The sequence below is a fragment of the Asterias rubens genome, unplaced genomic scaffold (assembly GCF_902459465.1).
Source record: "Asterias rubens unplaced genomic scaffold, eAstRub1.3, whole genome shotgun sequence".
Classification (NCBI taxonomy): Eukaryota; Metazoa; Echinodermata; class Asteroidea; order Forcipulatida; family Asteriidae; genus Asterias; species Asterias rubens.
The window spans coordinates 433,299-451,501 of NW_022985696.1; the positions used below are offsets into that span (position 1 = coordinate 433,299).

At 40.1% G+C, this 18,203-nt stretch overlaps 1 protein-coding gene across 3 annotated transcripts in view; it reads right to left on the reverse strand.

Moving 5' to 3' along the window:
• Positions 1 to 18,203, reverse strand: part of LOC117305693 (kinesin-like protein KIF27) — a 45,189-nt gene that overhangs the window by 11,487 nt on the left and 15,499 nt on the right. For 2 of the 3 annotated variants that reach the window (XM_033790559.1, XM_033790558.1), the window contains exons 12-24: positions 16,165 to 16,387; positions 15,768 to 15,854; positions 15,287 to 15,406; positions 13,864 to 14,040; positions 12,360 to 12,461; positions 9,621 to 9,757; positions 8,908 to 9,002; positions 5,735 to 5,918; positions 4,669 to 4,765; positions 2,956 to 3,123; positions 1,765 to 1,908; positions 1,042 to 1,131; positions 142 to 282 (exon numbers count right to left, since the gene is read on the reverse strand). In XM_033790559.1, the coding sequence (XP_033646450.1) occupies positions 142 to 282; positions 1,042 to 1,131; positions 1,765 to 1,908; positions 2,956 to 3,123; positions 4,669 to 4,765; positions 5,735 to 5,918; positions 8,908 to 9,002; positions 9,621 to 9,757; positions 12,360 to 12,461; positions 13,864 to 14,040; positions 15,287 to 15,406; positions 15,768 to 15,854; positions 16,165 to 16,387 (1,765 nt within the window). The remainder of the gene's footprint in view (positions 1 to 141; positions 283 to 1,041; positions 1,132 to 1,764; positions 1,909 to 2,955; positions 3,124 to 4,668; positions 4,766 to 5,734; positions 5,919 to 8,907; positions 9,003 to 9,620; positions 9,758 to 12,359; positions 12,462 to 13,863; positions 14,041 to 15,286; positions 15,407 to 15,767; positions 15,855 to 16,164; positions 16,388 to 18,203) is intronic. The other variant, XM_033790560.1, reaches the window with a different exon arrangement.

The window sequence follows — 18,203 nt, forward strand, 5'->3', positions numbered from 1 at the left end:
GTGCCTTAACACACTACAGACTTCAAGTCTCGAGCACAAACAAACTTCCAAGACCAAAACCTGAATTGCTGGAACATTTGGAGTGGATCAGTGGCTCAACTGTACTCAACTTTTTATATATATGTTAAATCGATCACCCACCTGTTCTAATTCTTTGACTTTGCGTTTGCGTTCCAGCACTTTATCCGCCTCACTGTCGAGCCATTTCTTCTGCTCTTCAAACTTGACTTGTTCATCATTGTGTGGGTTACCGTGGCGGAGTTTACGCTGTGCAACGACCACCTACAAATACAGTCAGGTAGACAATGGAGATTCAATGCGCCTTATTTTTGACCGCGCGAGGGCGCTATAAATAGTATTTTTATCACTTCCGGGGGTATACGCGATTCGCCCTGCACAAATCAATAGGCGTTCTGTCACTTTTGTTGCGCCGTAGTTTCAATTTGCTTTAGAGGTGGAATATAACGGCTCCTTCAAAAGTCTTATTGTCCGTGATGGATTAGATGTCTGTGGTGGTAATGTGTTCCAGTCTTTAATAACTGTTTTGGGTATGAATGAATATAACCCCGGAAGTGATTGAGAGCGCCCTCACGCGGTAAAAATATGGCCCATTCTATTCAATTTACTGATTCATTTTGTGAAAACATATGAAATGTGTTATAAATCCCATTAAACAGCATTCAAACAATTTCCATAAAAAAGTACGTCATAATGACAATTATTTCCACGAGAGTAAAAGAGAGTCATAAAAACAGGAAGAGTCAATACAGTAAAAATAGTTATTTGATAAAACTGCTGTTAAAACTGTGGATAGCCTTAGTAAAAATGTACAGGAGACCTGAAAAGTCAAATGACGTCTAGTTTATTTGTACAATAGCGTGAATGGAAGAGGCAATTTTCTACAATGTTAATTCATCTACTTCCTCTGTTATTTTGTCTCATAGTGTAAATAGAAGCTGCATGTTCAGACACACATGTAATCACCAACCTCCTCTGTTATTTGTCTACTGGGGCATGTTCAGACACATGTGTATCACTTACCTCCTCTGTTTTTCTCTTGAGGATTTTCTGCTGTTGTTCCATGCGGATCTCCAGCTCTCGAATCCTCTGCTGATCCTTCTGCCATTCTTTCTAAAAAGAAAGAAAAAAAAAAAAAAAAAAAAAAAATCAAAATTTTAGGAGATCAGAAAAGAATGTTGAAAGATTCTTCACTATCTTTAGAATTACAAATCAGCTTTTGTAAATCTCAACCAGTGACCCGTCATCCATGGACTCACTCCCATTTATTGGGGTAGTCGTGGCCGAGCGGATAAGAGCACCGAATTCAAGCTCTGGTGCCTCTGTTCAGCGGAGTTTGGGTTCCAATCCCGGTCGGGACACTTGTGTCCCTGAGCAAGGTACTTCACTATAATTGCTTCTCTCCACCAAGGGGTAAATGGGTACCTGTAAGGGAGTTGGTTCTTAAGATTGATTAGCCTTGATTGCGCTACATATTTGGCGCCACAGCCTGTATACTCCCCAGGGAGCTGAGATGGTTTAAGGAATTATTTAAGGACCAGTGACCAGGGGTCATAATGTTGAAGCGCCATGAGCGTCACTGCGTGAAGGACCTGAGCGCTATATATGAAGCCACTATTATTATTTCTTGTAAAAGACACTCTCAAATTGATACATGTATGAAACAGGCAGGCTGATTGAGAAAAAAGAAAAGAATAATGTGTTAAAAATCATTTTAATCAAATGGAGAATCTTAGATTGTCCTACCTCAAGCTTGAGTTTCCGATCTGCTTCATCTTTAAGACGTTGTTGAAGAAGTTCCTGATGTTGCTTCATTCGACCCACAGCAAGCTCCAAGTCACTGACTTTCTTGTTGCTCTGTCCTTGTACTTTTAGCACTTTCTCAGTTTCCTGAAAGTTAGTCAAGAAGCTTGTGTGAATTATTGGGTAGATACACTTCCTAACCAGTTAATGCTAGTAGAAGTGTATATTTAAAGGAACAGTACAGAATTCATAGGGAAAAAATCTGACATTTACATCAAACTTACACGGTCTTATGATGATGATAGTAGAAAACATCACTTAAAATATTTTCCTCTGAAATGTGTTATTTAATGAGAAATAAATTTAACTAATCTCCTTTTGAAGTTTATTACTCAATTAGCGTTTAATTAGTTTACGCTCACAAAATATACAAAATGTGTAACAGGTTTTTCACTATTCTCTCGCGACCCAGATGGCTGATCGATCTCAAACTTCTACAGGTTTGTCAGTTTATGTTTATGGTAGATTACATAAAGTAATTCCAGCGACTGTTTTGGTAGCAAAAACCATTTCTGTAATGTTGTTTTAAGTGTAAGCATATTTCACAGGTAAGATAGAAAAATTATGCGTACAGCTTTTGCATGTACTTGTGTGATAATGGTTAGCAGGACTATGAAATGGAAACTCGTACAATAAGCACTCAGCTGTTAAAGACAGTGGACACTATTGGTAATTGTCAGAGACTAGCCTTCACAGCTGGTGTATCTCAACATATGCATAAAATAACAAACCTGTGAAAATTTGAGCTAAATCGGTCATCGAACTTGTGAGATAATAATGAAAGAAAAAAACACCCTTATCACAAAGTTGTGTGCGTTTAGATGGTTGATTTCGAGACCTCAAGTTCTAAACCTGAGGTCTCAAAATCAAATTCGTGGAAAATTACTTCTTTCGAAAACTATGGCACTTCAGAGGGAGCCGTTTCTCACATTGTTTTATACCATCAACCTCTCCCATTACTCGTCACCAAGAAAGGTTTTATGCTAATAAATATTTTGAGTAATTACCAATAGTGTCCACTGCCTTCGGGCCATGGATACCAGTCACAGATTGTGCATGTGACACAGTATTTTTGGCTGGTAACTGAAATTTGGTAAGCATATTTTTATTTATGCTTAGCGAGTCTATATTTACCTTTTGTTTTTGTTGCAGTTCCTTCATTCTATTCTTAGCTTTGTCCATCTTGCGACGATACTCTTCCCCAAGTTTCTCCTTGTCATGGGTTTCCTGATGCTCCTTGGCTCCGAGGCGCTGTAATGCATCCTGGGCATCGTGAAGCTCCGTCTTAGCAGAGTGAGCTTCCTTTAAAAAAAAAAAAACACACAAATGGAAAGTGCATCCTTTTCAGTGGGTGGGTGTGTTTACATTGTTTGGGTCATTTAAAGGGTCTATGTAACTTTTGTAGAACAAAAAACACAATGTCCACAGATTTACACTAAACTTACACAGTTTGAAGATAATGATAGTAGAAAGCTTCCCTGAAAATATTACGTGCTGAGGTGCTGTAGTTTGTGGGAAATGAGTAAAACAATGTCATGAAAATAATTTTCGTCTCATGAGACAAACATATTTTCATGACATTTTTTACTCATTTCTCAAAATGAGTAAAACAATGTCATGAAAATAATTTTCGTCTCATGAGACAAACATTATTTTAATCATTTACAAACATATTTTCATGAATTTTTTACTCATTTCTCAAAAACTACAGCACCTCAGTAAGTACTATTTGAAGGGAAGCTTTCCACTATCTTTATCTTCAAACCCTGTAAGTTTAATGTAAATCTATGGACATTTTGAAAAAGTACCCAACTCCTTTTACTTGGATGAGCAGTCAGCAACACTAATGCTTTGTACATGATTCAATAAGTGCACTGGTTGGAAAGTAATTACATGGAGATAACAGGTGTGAGTTGCCAAAGGAAAAGGATGTCTTATTTTGGCTTCTTTCTTTAATGGAGCTTTCCTGTAATGGTGGGTTTCATTAACAAGTACACGTTGGTATCAACTTTGTGACTAGTCTCCTGACGATGACTACAGCAAGCTTTTTTCTATTCAGAAATGTCTGCTCTGCTGACCCTGACACTGTATTGTAGAGGGACTTGGACATTATATCTAACTGGGCCGACCAAAATTCCCTTCACCTTAAATCCAACTAAGTGCAGAGCAATTGGTTTTACTTGGAAACGGTGTCTCAAGCCTGCCTACCAACACTCCGGAACTTTGTTAGAGTGTGTGGACTCTATCAAACTGCTTGGAAGCAATTTTCAGAGCAACCTGTCCTGGGATCGGCAAGTTGAAGAAACTGTCAACAGATGTAGTCGTATGATTGGCCTAATTCGACTTGTAACTAGTGACTGCTCGCGAGATGTAGCGCTGTATTTATACAAAACTTTGGTAGTCCAACTACTGGATTACTGCTCCGCGGCCTGGTGGGTGTACCTCACCAAGCATGTCAATAAGCTCGAATCTGTCCAACGCAGGGCTACAAGGATGATTTTAAGACAAAGGTACCAGGAGCAACCCTATGAAGATCGCCTTCCATGTCATTCTTTTCTAAACTTCTTGTCAGCCCTAACATGTATTTTATGTCAAATGTACTTGATTTTCAGAACTGAGAAGTCTCCCGAACCTCCGATTATCTACTCCATAGAATAAAGCAAACAGTTCTGTAACAACAAACTCTACCTGGCAAGTAGAAACACACATGGTGTTTCCGCAAACCAAATATACAACATTATAACAGCAATGAAATTCCACATGAAAAACAACATAGGTGAAACAAAACTTCTGGCTGTTTGTTATTCAAATTATTACGCAAATTATTATGCAAATAACGGCACATACTGTTTCCAGTTGCTGGATCCTCTCAGAAAATTTCTTATTTGCAGTTTCTGCCTCTCGTCCAGTCTTGACCAACTCTCGGATGAGCTCCTCTTTCAACCTATACAAAGAAAAACCAATCAGTGAATTCTTACTCCACATTACACAGCTTATTGAAGGAACACGTTGCCTTGGATCCGGGCCGAGTTGGTCTTTGAAAAGCGTTTGCGACCGTTTGTTATACAATGCATATGGGTGGTAAGATGTCGTAAAAGTAGAATACAACTCGCACAGTAAGGGGAGAGGGGTTTTTCGCCAGCGGTAAGCAGGGCAATTAAATTAGCCCCAGCTTGAACGAAAATGACAACCGGTGATCTTTACTGAAACTCATTAAAGACACTGGACACTAATGGTACCAGTCTTCTCACTTGGGGTATCTCATTATATGCATAAAAAACAAACCTGTGAAAATTTAAGCTCAATTGGTCGTCGAAGTTGTGAGATAAAAATGAAAAAACACCCCTGTCACACGAAGTTGTGTGCTTTCATATGCTCGACTTCGAGACCTCAAAATGTAGTCTGAGATTTTGAAATCAAATTCGTGAAAAATTACTTCCTTTTCAAAAACTACGTAACTTCAGAGGAAGCTGTTTCTCACAATGTTTTAAACTATCAACAGCTCTCCATTGCTTGTAACCAAGTAGCTTTTGAAGCTAACAATTATTTTTAGTAATAACCAAAAAAGTCCACTGCCTTTAATAACCAAAGTAACTCAATGTAAATACGACCACTGAAAAAACACCCCTTTCAGAGTTTTTATGGCTTAATTCAGAAACTCCTGACTGAACCTTTCCAGTAATGATCCCAAACCAGTAAGTAATGACCCAAGTTTGTCACATAACGGGACTCAGGTTTTGGCCATAGAAGAGGGACACGCTAAAGGCCGGGTTATCATAAAAAACTGGGGATCATAAAAAACCACAGTATATATGCCTAATAGCGATGACTATGAACTGTGTATTTTAGGATCGCGCGTCAAGATTTCCATCGCGCGAAGAACGACTATAAACCGGCCTTAAGGTAAACTCACCTAATATTGAGCGCCAAGTCTCTCATCTTCTCCTGTGCTTCGTGGACTCTCAGTTTGGACTCTCGGACCTTCTGATGATAGTCCATTGTGCTCGCGCTCAGGTCAGTCATCTCAGCAGATCCAACGTGCGGAAGGTTCTTTACGTTGGTCACAGCGGTTTCTTTGGTCAAAGTCCCTCCGAAATCTATTTGAAAGAGTAACAAAAACAACAGCAACCAAACAGAGATTGAGCATGGGTGAGGCTGGATTATAGACCATGTTGTTTACAAAGAAGTGGCCAGGGCTAGAAACTAACAATGGACCACTGACCCGCGGCTATTACTTTTAGTAACATCATGACCAGAGAAGCCCAGTGTTTTTGTGTTTTTCAATAGACCGATCTATTAAGCTCCGCCCATTGTGTATTGACCAATCACAACGCAACGAAGGTCCGACACTAAGGTCCGACATGCGTGCGCGTATGCTTGGCGCGTGCAGCAGAGTTGTGCAGAAAGGCATTGGAGAGCCCCACGTGTTCTTGGTCACACATGCGTCGTGGGCAGAGCCTACTGGACCGGTCTAACAGTTGCATCTTTGTGAAAAATGTTGACAATGAATCTGATTTGTCTTTCAGTTCTTTGTATTATCGAAGTACAAGTAGCATGACAAATGAGACGGATCTTCTCCTAATGCTTATTTGACTTATTTTTAAAGGCAGTGGACACTATTAGTAATTACTCAAAATAATTATTAGCGTAAAACCTTATTTGGTAACAAGTAATTGGGAGAGGTTGATAGTATAAAACATTGTTAGAAACTGCTCCCTCTGAAGTGACGTAGTTTTCGAGAAAGAAGTAATTTTCCACAAATTTGATTTCGAGACCTCAAGTTTAGAATTTGAGGTCTCGAAATCAAGCATCTGAAAGCACACAACTTCGTGTTACAATGTTGTTTTTTTCTTTCATTATTATCTCGCAACTTCGATGACCAATTATGCTCAGATTTTCACAGGTTTGTTATTTTATGCATATGTTGAGATACATGTACACCAAGTGAGAAGAATGGTCTTTGACAATTGCCAATAGTGTCCAGGGGTGGATTTCACAAAGAGTTAGGACTAGTCTTATCTCGAGTTAGGACCAGTTACTCGTCCTAACTTAGGACTATCCATGCAATTTGTATATCTCCTAGGACTAGTCCTAAGTTAGGACTAGTCCTAACTCTTTGTGAAATCGACCCCGGGGGTGGATTTCACAAAGGTAGTCCTAACTTAGGACTAGTCCTAGGCAATGCTAAGAGATAGGACCAGTCCTAAGTTAGGATGAGTTACTGGTACTATCTTAGGACTGGTCCTATCTCTTAACATTGACTAGGACTAGTCCTAAATTAGGACTACCTTTGTGAAATCCACCCCAGTGTCTTTAATCTGGTCTTGTAAAACAAGTTATAGTCGTGTAAAAAAGTTCAACTTGTCACTCAAGTACAGCAGTCTTGTGGATTTAACCCACGAATTCGAGCCCTGAACCCAATTTGATAGCGCTGCTAAGCACACAAATTCGCTTAGTATGAAATTTCTCCCTTGATAGAAACAGGAACGCCAACCATATTTCCATGTGATTTTCAGGACAAGCAAACAACAGCTGATAACCAGTAAGAAAGCAACATGCGACAAATGGAAGTTTGGCTGGTAATCCTGTTTTGAATCAAGGAAGAAATTTCATGCTAAGCAAATTTTTGTGCTTAGCAGCGCTATGAAATTGGGCCCTGGTGACCTTAAACATTCCACGACCTTTCTGGCAGGCAAGATATACGACACTGGGCATTATGAATAGTTTTGCATTCTTTGTCATAATTTCACCATAAATTCAAGAGCTATAAAAGCAACAGCTTTAAAAAGGCTTGACATGTGCCCCCTTTCGTCCGATCAAAGTTGATAAACGTCAATAAGTGCAATCTCCAAAAAGCCTAGGTAAGTACAAACCATTGTGTGTTGTGTTAATGTCAATAGACTGATCCGACGCGCACCGGGCGCTATTGTTTAGAACCGAGCGCCATTGCTGGGGTGTACATGTGCCTAGTTTTATGCACAAAGACATGAGGAAATCATGTTCCGGTTCACTCTTTATGGAAGTCAAATGTTTTCCTCAACGAATTACACAACTTCGTTAATGGGACATCATGATCAGGCTGATGATATACCAATGTAGATCACTGACCACAAATATTTGCAATAAAATATAAACCGCATCATCTTGAAAAAGGTGCTTGTCTTAGGCGAGTTAGGGGTCAAAGACGCGGAAACTGCATAAAAGTCGCTAAAATGCATTACATCTGCAAGGTATTTTGTCAGAATTTCAGTATTTTACTTTCTGCTTAATTAAAAACAATTATCAAGAATGTAGTACATTGTACATTGTTATATCAAGCAGCCATATCAAGAAAATTTCATAGATTGTCGAGAAAGACATTCAATTCCCATAAAAAGTGAAAATGAAAACGATTTCTCGTGTATTTGTGCACAAAACTAGGCACAAAGACTACCCAGTAATGGCGCGCAGCGCATGGCGGCGCCCAGCAGTTGCACGCCTGGATCGATCTTCAGGCCAACGACTATTTTTTGCATTTATACAATACATTTTATTCTAACTCATCGTAAAAATGTAATGGGGGCACTCCTGTAATCGCCGCCATCACATGTTCTCTTGCAATTGCTGCTGTTCTCAGCTTTCCTATGCTTTTACCTCTCCACTTTTTGACATTGTCTATCCAATGCAGCTTAAGGCGACGTCTGCCTCGAATTGCACCTGTAGGCAGACCATCCGTCCAGACCTACCCATAAAATTGGGGAGGTAGTGCTTTCTGCTTTACCGGCTAGGCTTCGAATTGAAGATACCCAAGCCTACAAAAATGTACATTCGTATGGACTGTGAAAGGGGTAACCCTGTTTCAGCCCTAGGAGTAGGTGGCAATGGCCTCTGGAAAAAAAAGAAAATGTAGCCCACACCTTGAAGTGGCCTTCAGGCCTTGTGTGTCAGGCGACTTGCATGAAAAATAAAAAATAAAAGTCTGTAACTGCATCGGGTAGGCCTCCCTGTCTCATCACATGAGCGCACCACTTTGCCTCCCACTTTGTCTAACTGGTTGGTAAGCCAATTGGAACAATTCTATTTTCTTTAAAATTACACACAACTTACTCTTGTTACTGGAAGTCCGTTTGGTCTTGCCCTGTAGCTTGGAATCAGAGTTCCTTCTTGACTGGTTAGATCGACTCCATGTCTTTCCCAAAGCGCTGCAAGGAAAACAAAAACAGGTTAATACTCATACCTTGCAAGAAATACTGTACATGTACATGTATGTTTCATCGCGAAGAGCCCCAACGCTAAATATAAAGCCACTATTATTATTATTAGAAGTTTTGCAACAAAAAATCTTGGAACGGTTTTGAGAAGGTGCCTTCTAACAAACATTATCGATTTATCAATATATTGAAAAATTGATTATGTTTCGCTACACGTATATAACAGACCCTGACATATCGATACTATGTATTACATTTGTTGTACAACGCACCCTGACTGCATCATTTCATCATATTGATATATCGATTATTATATCAATACTATTATTGACATGTGTTATCGTACAACGTACCCTGACTGGTTGTCATCATTGCCATCATTGCTGCTATCACTCATCTCCCATTGCATCACTTCATCATATTGATATATCGATATACATGTTTCGATACTATTATTGACATGTGTTATCATACAACGTACCCTGACTGGTTGTCATCATTGCCATCATTGCTGCTATCACTCATCTCCCATTGCATCACTTCATCATATTGATATATCGATATACATGTTTCGATACTATTATTGACATGTGTTATCATACAACGTACCCTGACTGGTTGTCATCATTGCCATCATTGCTGCTATCACTCATCTCCCATTGCATTACCTCATCTTGTTCTTCAAGTCGCTTCAAGATGAGATGGCTGCGTGCTTTGAATCCCTGCACAATACGCTCCATTGAAAACTGCAACAAACAATTTACAACAGTTAATACACAATTTTGACGATGACCAGAGCAGGCTAGTCGTGTTCGAGAGAAGCAGGCATGCAAGGGTGCATTCAGCAGCCAGCCACATCAACCCATTATGACCACGGAGCACAGCCAAGATTGAAAGAGTTTGATTTTTCCCCCCGAGGGAGGAAAACCGGATAGTCTGGAAAACCCTTGTGGCACAGCAGAGAATCAACGCACAACTCAACTCCCATATAGCCCCGGCCGGGAATCGTACTGGAGTCACCTGTTGAGAGGCGAGCGCTTTACGCACAAGCCAACCATGCCAGAGTAAGGGTCAACGTTGAAATTCTTCAACTTATCAAATTATTATTAAAACTAATGTACTAATGGATCATGCTCTCATGCAGGGTATTGAATAAATACATATTTTGCATGAGGGTAAATGAACTATTACATTATTACCATCTGAATGGTATTTACATGCTTAAATGAACATAAAAGAAAAATTGATCAATCATGGACATGATGGAAGAATATGACGCATGTATGATGCAACGAGCTTATGTCAGACAAATCTAAAATTGCCACAAAACCACATGTCTTGTAGTTCAAATTATTACTGGGTCATAAGTAACCCTGCAAGCTTAATGGTCAAATAAACTGCAAGGTACATGTACATGTAGCTGTTGCGCAAAGCAAAAAGAGGGAAACACAGTTTGCACTTATAAAAAAACAGTCAACATTTAATTAAAGTTTTTGTCTCTTTTGAGAGTATGCAGATGTCGCTAGTTCATCTCGGGAGGCTGGCAGCAAACCCGACTACATAGATAAACTTGAGCAAAAGAGGCATAACGGTGAAGTATTCACACAGCTGAACAAGTTAAACACTATGCTATCACACAAGCGCGAGTGGAATACAGAAAAATATAGCGCTTCTGCTTCCAATATCCAACGAGGCTGTATCTTCCAGTCTCACTAAACAAGCTTAAAATTTCAGAACGTTATTTCACGACGAACAGTTTAGAATGTTATTTGTGCACTGTCCGAATATGGAGCGTGACGCATTGACATTCACAATATGCACTGTGTAATAAAAACAGAGGAAGTAGTATATAGGTTTTTATACCACCATCCAGTTCGAGCATCTGATTGGTGGATTAGCGCGTACTGGAAGATAAATGTTCTTGTTTGTTTGTGTTTGTGTGAGGAAAACATTTGATTTAATAACTTAGTCATCGACTAGTTGGAAAAAAGGGTTTAAAAGACATAACATTTTTTATTATTATTATTATTTTTTTTTCCAAGTACCACAACTTAAAAAGAAAAAGTGTTCCTGGCCATACAAAATTGTCCGCCATAATGTCCGCCATGAGTCTGTCTGTCTAAAAGTAAATTTGCATACAAAAAATGTCATCCAATGTGAAATGAAGTGGTTAATACAGGGTATTAGAGAGGTTTCTCAAGTCACCGGATACACAACGAGATACCGACACGTCGACACTTTGTGTGTTCACGTTGTGTGTTCACGTTGTGTGTTCACGTTGTGTGTTCACGTTGTGTGTTCACGTTGTGTGTTCACGTTGTGTGTTCACGTTGTGTGTTCACGTTGTGTGTTCACGTTGTGTGTTCACGTTGTGTGTTCACGTGACACATATCCACGACTATCGTACTTCGCTTACACATAAGCTAGGGATACGGAAGCTCATACGCGTCGTAGAAAAACGGATACTGTTTGCAGCCTTTTAGCTGTCATTTTTTGTCCCAGATCAAAAAAACTTTCCCACGGAATTGCTTTCACTAGTATCGAATTTGATATAGATAGAAATATGTCAGTCATCTGCAAGCAAAACAATGAGAAAATGCAGTGTTTAAAACACGGGGTCTCTATAGGTCATGCTTGTCGGGAAAAACATTCATGGTGAATGAGAGTGCCCTCAAGCATGTCAAGTGACACAAACCTATTGCGAAACAAAATCCAACACGTGGCTGACGTGAGCGGATACAGTTTATCCGTATCTGTATCTGTATCCGCACGCTTGCGAAACCTCTCTTATGCTAAGGGTTAAAGGAACACGTTGCCTTGGATCGGACGAGTTGGTCTATAAAAAGTGTGTGTAATCGTTTTTTATGAAATGCATAATGGTTAGAAAGATATTTTAAAAGTAGAATACAATCACCCACACAAGTATCACTCGAAATTGCGTGGTTTTCCTTTTACCTCGTCGACTAACATCTGGCGGCCATTTATGGGAGTCAAATTTTTGACTCCCACAAATGGCCGGCCGTGTTAGTTCGCGCAGTAAAAGGAAAACCACGCAATTTCGAGGCAAACTTGTGTGGATCATTGTATTCTACTTTTAAAACATCTTTCCAACCTTATGCATTTAAAAAAAAAAACAGTTACCAACACTTTTTATAGACCAACTCGTCCGATCCAAGTGGAGAATTCAAGCTCTGTCCCACTGTAGAACAATCTACCCAAGCATGCAGTAAGTTTTATGGAGTAGATTGAAATCCACATTTTCCCAGCCCTCGATGGATTTCATGCATTGATTGCAACACCCAGCAATGGCACATTCCAAACCCGGCATATTCCAAACCCGGCACATACCAAGGTGTTTAGGAACCGATCACAGGCCTGGACGGTGTACGTTGATACCTGATCGGAGAAAGACGCACTGGAAGAGAATAAGGAAGTCTGCACACTTCCAAACTGACAGAGAAATAGACGACCACATTTGAAAAAACAAAAATGGAAAGTTTAGACGAGTCAGTCAGATGAGACAAGGGACAAACACTTTGAGGGCAGACAATCTAACATTACCAGATGAAAATCCCAGACTGACTTGTAAATAATTTTTGGGCAAAGGCCCGGTCACGCAGGCCCCAATAACAAGAACGAAAATGAGAACGATAAAAATGCACGCCCCTCGATTGGTTCAGTGAGCGTGGGCGCATTCCGGGTGGAGCAATTCAACCAGTAGAACGTTTTCTCTTTGTGTCGTTATCATTTTCATTATCGCTGCAGTGTGACTTGGCCTCACATTGGATTTGAACCTTTGATCTCTGGGCCCAATTTCATAGAGCTGCTTAGTACAAAACTGTGCTTAGCATGATATTTTTTCAAATTTCTATTTGTTGCATATTGCTTGTTACTGGTATTCAGCTGTTGTTTGCTTATCCTGAAAATGACATGGAAATTTGGTTGGTAATCCTGTTTTTTATATCCAAGGAAGAAATTTCATGCTAAGGAAATTTTGGTGCTTAGCAGCTCTATGAAATTGGGCCCTGATCAGAGAAGAGAATAAGGAATTCTGCACACTTCAAAACTGACAGAGAAATAGACGACCACATTTGAAAAACAAAAATGGAAAGTTTAGACGAGTCAGTCAGATGAGGAAAGGGTCAAACATTAACAAATAAAAATCCTAGACTGACTTTTAATTTTGGGGGAATATCTTTGCTTAGCGGGAAATTTTTTTCTTGATAAAAAGTGATGTCAGAGGACAGACGACAGAAAACACAAATTCAGAATCAGGTGAAGAAAGGAGAAGAGTTTTGGGCATGTTAATCTTTGTTCCAAATCAGACTTCAGGAATTTCTTGGATCTGCTTACCACAGATTTCTGCGCTTACGATCACGATTCCCTGCTTACACGCAAGCACCGAATTTCTGTGCTAGCCTCGAAAGTATGCACGGGCAGAAGCCAAAATTCGCTGCTTACACATGAAAATACGCACATTATCCCTGCTTTCGTAAGTGTCGATTCCTTGCTTATGGTAAGCAAAGCCATGTAGAATGGGCCCTGATCAGGGCCCAATTTCATGGCTCTGCTTATTGCCGAATTCTGCGCTTACGATAGCGATTCCCCGCTTACATGCAAGCGCCGAATTTCTGCTCACCTGGTAAGCGTAGAATGCCTAGTAACAGGAAGTACGCACGCGCAGAAGCCCAAATTCGCCGCTAACCCGTGAAATACGCTTGCCGTAAGCACAGAATTCCCTGCTTCCGTAAGCGCCGATTCTGTGCTTACGGTATTAAAGCAGAGCCATGAAATTGGGCCCTGATCTACATAAATGGTCAAGATCAAACAATTTAGAAACATTTTGACCTACCAAGGGTGGACTGGTATGTAACTTTCTGGACTGTGGTCTTCCTCCAGGCTTGGCATCTACATCAGCAGCTGATTTAGCTCTAGTCAGACCAGATAGATGAGCAGGTACCGACATGGGTCTCTTAATACCTCTAGCTGAAGGCAGCTCAAGGCTGTGGGATTCTGAACGATAATCAACCTGAAATGAGTAGGATTTGAAACTGATTTAGGTCTAGTCAGACCAGATAGATGAGCAGGTACCGACATGGGTCTCTTAATACCTCTAGCTGAAGGTAGCTCAACGCTGTGTGATTCTGAACGATAATCAAACCTGAAATTAGATCAAACCTCTGATAAATTCAATTTCTGATGCTAAGTCACTGGAGTGGGGGTTCGAATCCTGGTCTTGAACCTTGTTTCCTTGAGCAAGATACTTATCTATGATTGCTTCTCTTCACCCAGGGGTATGAATGGGTACCTGTGAGGGTAGAGGTTGATGATGTGTTTGAAAAAGCCTTTGGAGTGCCTTGGCAGCTCGGGGCCGTCTACTCCCCAGGGAGCTGAGAAAGATCAGGGGGATGTTACTGGCCCAATGACCAGGGCACTAATGTAAAGGGCATTGATATGTTTATTGTGAAATGCGCTGTATAAGAATTTGTTATCATTATTATTATTAAATGTGAGTTGCTATTATGAGTTGAAACCTGTTACTTACTGAAAGGCTTATTTCCCACTAAATTCATCATTGCCACCCCTCCCCTAAATTCATAACATGCCAACAAGTAGCCCATATCACTTTTAAAGGCAGTGGACACTATTGGTAATTGACAAAGACCAGTCTTCTCACCTGGTGTATCTCATTGTGTGCATAAAATAACAAACCTGTGAAATGTTGAGCTCAATCGGTCATCGAAGTTGCGAGATAATAATGAAAGAAAAAACACACTTGTCACACGAAGTCGTGTGCATTTAGATGGTTGATTTCAAGACCTTAAATTCTAATCTAAACTTGAGGTCTCGAAATCAAATTCGTGGAAAATTACTTCATTCTCGAAAACTATGTCACTTCAGAGGGAGCCGTTTCTCACCATGTTTTGTACTATCAACCTCTCCCCATTACTGGTTAACAAGTGAAGTTTTGTGCTAATAATTATTTTGAGTAATTACCAATAGTGTGCACTGCCTTTAAGGTTCACTCCCATTTCTTGCAAAACATATCACACACATTCCTATGCAATGACTTCAAGGTTCTCCCATACACTGGTTGAGAGGTAAAGATCACCGGACTCTGGTGTTTCTGATCAGGAGAGTGTGGGTTCGAGTCCCAGTCGTGACACATGTGTCATCAGCAAGACACTTTACCATTATTGATTCGTCCTTCGGTTGGGACGTACACCCGATGGTCCGGTGCGTTGTGTAATGCACATAAAATAATGAACTTATACCTTATTTTGTTCTTGTAGTTCATGTATGAGAGTTTGCTGTTCTATCAGATCTTGTTCCTGTTGATGAAGACGTGACATGGCGTCTTCAAGTTCACTCACAGTCTCTTCGTGTTCTGCCTCCTGTTTAAAATAATAATAATAATAATAATAATAATAATAATAAGACTTGTAACATGTGTAATGCGCACATATCCACCCTTCTGGGTGTTCAAGGCGCAGTAAAAAAAATAATAAAATACACCAAAAAAAAAACACAAAGAAAAACAGACACAACAATATTAATCCTTGAAAACCTGTGACATAAGATAAGTTTTGAGAAGAGATTTGAATTTTGTGGTACAAAGACAAGAAAGATCTGTGGTTAAGTGGTAGAGAGTTCCAGATGCGTGGCGCAGCTGAAGAAAAAGACCTGTCTCCCCACTTTATGCCTTGTAACTGCACAGTCAGGGAGTGAGTTTTAAATTATAATTAGAAATCTCACCAGCTTTTTTATTCTGCCCAGTAGGTCGTTATTCTCCTTGTTTTTAGTGCTGAAGATTTCTTCATCGCTGGCAAGATCCGCAAGGGCCTGTCAGGAAAGAGAATCAAGCAAGTGTCAGAGAGAATTAAGTTTTGGTTATAATTTGAGTCCATCTACACAGTATAGACCGTAGTGAATAACCCCTTTTTGCTTTGAAAAGTCGCCATCTTGTAAGGCAAACCGTATGCACGTCCAAACGCGTACATCATCCAACCACGCAGCACGCAACATTCCCGGTTTGATTTCTATGGCACATGCACGCACACACACACGCACAGACGGCATCTTGTAGGTCAGATATTTGAGCCGCGTGACGTGTGAGTTGCTAGAGCAAAATGATGTTGTTGTCTTGACTAACCTTCTTCAACTGCTTCTCTAGCTGTGTGATCCTTGCTCTCTCATGACCTTTAGCGGTCTCGTCTGTTGTTGTACTAGCCCCCCGAGCTTCCTCAGCTAGATCCATCCAATCACGGATGGCCGTGAGTTCATCATCGCTGAGGTGATCGCTGTCTTGAAGGCTAGTCAGTAGCTTCATTGCTTCTTCTGTGCATGCTTGATAGTGGGCTGAGCTTGTCTTGTATCTAAAAAGGAAAGGAAATGATTTAGTTTTGATCCATCATTTAAAGGAACACGTTGCCTTGGATCGGTCGAGTTGGTCTTTGAAAAGCGTTTGAAACCGTTTGTTATGAAATGCATATGGTTAAATAGATACGTTGTAATGTAAAAGTAGAATTTAACGATCTACACAAACATGCCTCGAAATTGTGCAGTTTTCCTTTGAGAACAAACACGGTCGCCATTTTGTCAAAATTTTGACTTCATAAAACGGACGACCAATTTTGAGGGATGTTTGTGTGAATCATTATATTCTACTTTTACATTATCTATCTAACCATGCATTTGATAATAAACGATTTCAAACACTTTTCAACGACCAACTCGCCCGATCCAAGGCAATGTGCCACTAACAATGGGAGACTTTTAGACGGTTCTTTTTCACAACAGTGCGCGTGCTCAGCCCTACGTGCACAATTCTGAGCATGCCGGTGCACGCTCAGAGCCAGCTGCCGCCAGCGTCTCAAAAGTCTCATCGTACTTTGGTCATTCAACTTAATGGATGAGCAGTTAATCGGCATGGCAGAGATGCCAACATTGATTTTTAAAAAAGAGTAGCATCTCCCAAATGTTTAGGGCGAGCGCAGCTTGGGCTCCCTATACCGATCTTTCTATTACTCTCTACAATGCTAATTAGCTCATTTTCAGGCATTGTTGTGAAATAACAATTACCTGTATGCATCAACAGAACAGCTACAAATGTTTATAGTGGCCAGTGAAAAAAAAATTGAAAAAACCCTGATTTCCCTCATCTTCTGACTATGTTTCAAAAATAAATGTGTCATAAAAAAGGTGGCCTTACTTAAATGTAACATAAAAAAGGGTGGTCTTCCTTAAATGTTTTTGTTTTAATGATCAGAAACGCCACAACAAGCTATTGGGAGAGAGAGAAAAAAAAAATAAAAAATAAAAAAACGTGTCCGGATTTTGGGCAAAAAATACGTGTCCGTATTTTGGGCATTGTCTGGACATCGACGCTACAATTACTGGTAGGAAAACATGGAAACTGTCTAGCTTAGACCTCACAGGCCACTCAGTTGAAGGTATTTTTGTTCAGATGGTCTCCTTTTTTTGTCGCCATTATTTCGTCCTTTTTTTGCCAAGCTTCGATGAAGTACATGTACAGCCAGCGTGGGCACAATAATATTGGATACATAAGGAATGAGGTTACTGTGACACGTTAGCTCACACACAACCTCATTCCCCACGCACGTGTGCACTATTCCCCATCGTGTAATAGAGATCAATGGGTACGATCTTGCAGAAATGCACTAGCGTAAAAAATGCACACTCAGCCGGCCAGCCAGCGGGGGAGGGCACGCAACAATCATTATGTCGAGTACATTGTTCGAGTGAATTCGCCGCTATTATTCAACACTGCGTTCTAAAATTAAAAGTGTTTATTTCTTTTCTGTTACAATTGTTTTGATATTTTTCTTAATTTTTATTTCCACTTAATAGTTCATTAGTTGTTTGCATGTATTGTACGATGTAATAAAATTATATTGGGCGGCTTGTTTAGCGTGTTTTATTGAGTATTATCGTAGCGTCGTAGTCACGGCTCGAAATCGTATTTGCTACGCCCAAATCGTGTATGTTGGTATCTCTGGCATGGGGTGCGGTCAGCAGCAAAACCGGTTTGTGCATGATCCACATAAATGTTTCAAAAAGGAATTACAGAGAGATGCCAGAGGAAAAGGATTTTTTATTCGTTAGCTTTAATAAAGGGAATTGTGTGGTGAAGAGGTTTTCAACTAGTGGTTTAAACCCGCGCCGAGGCCT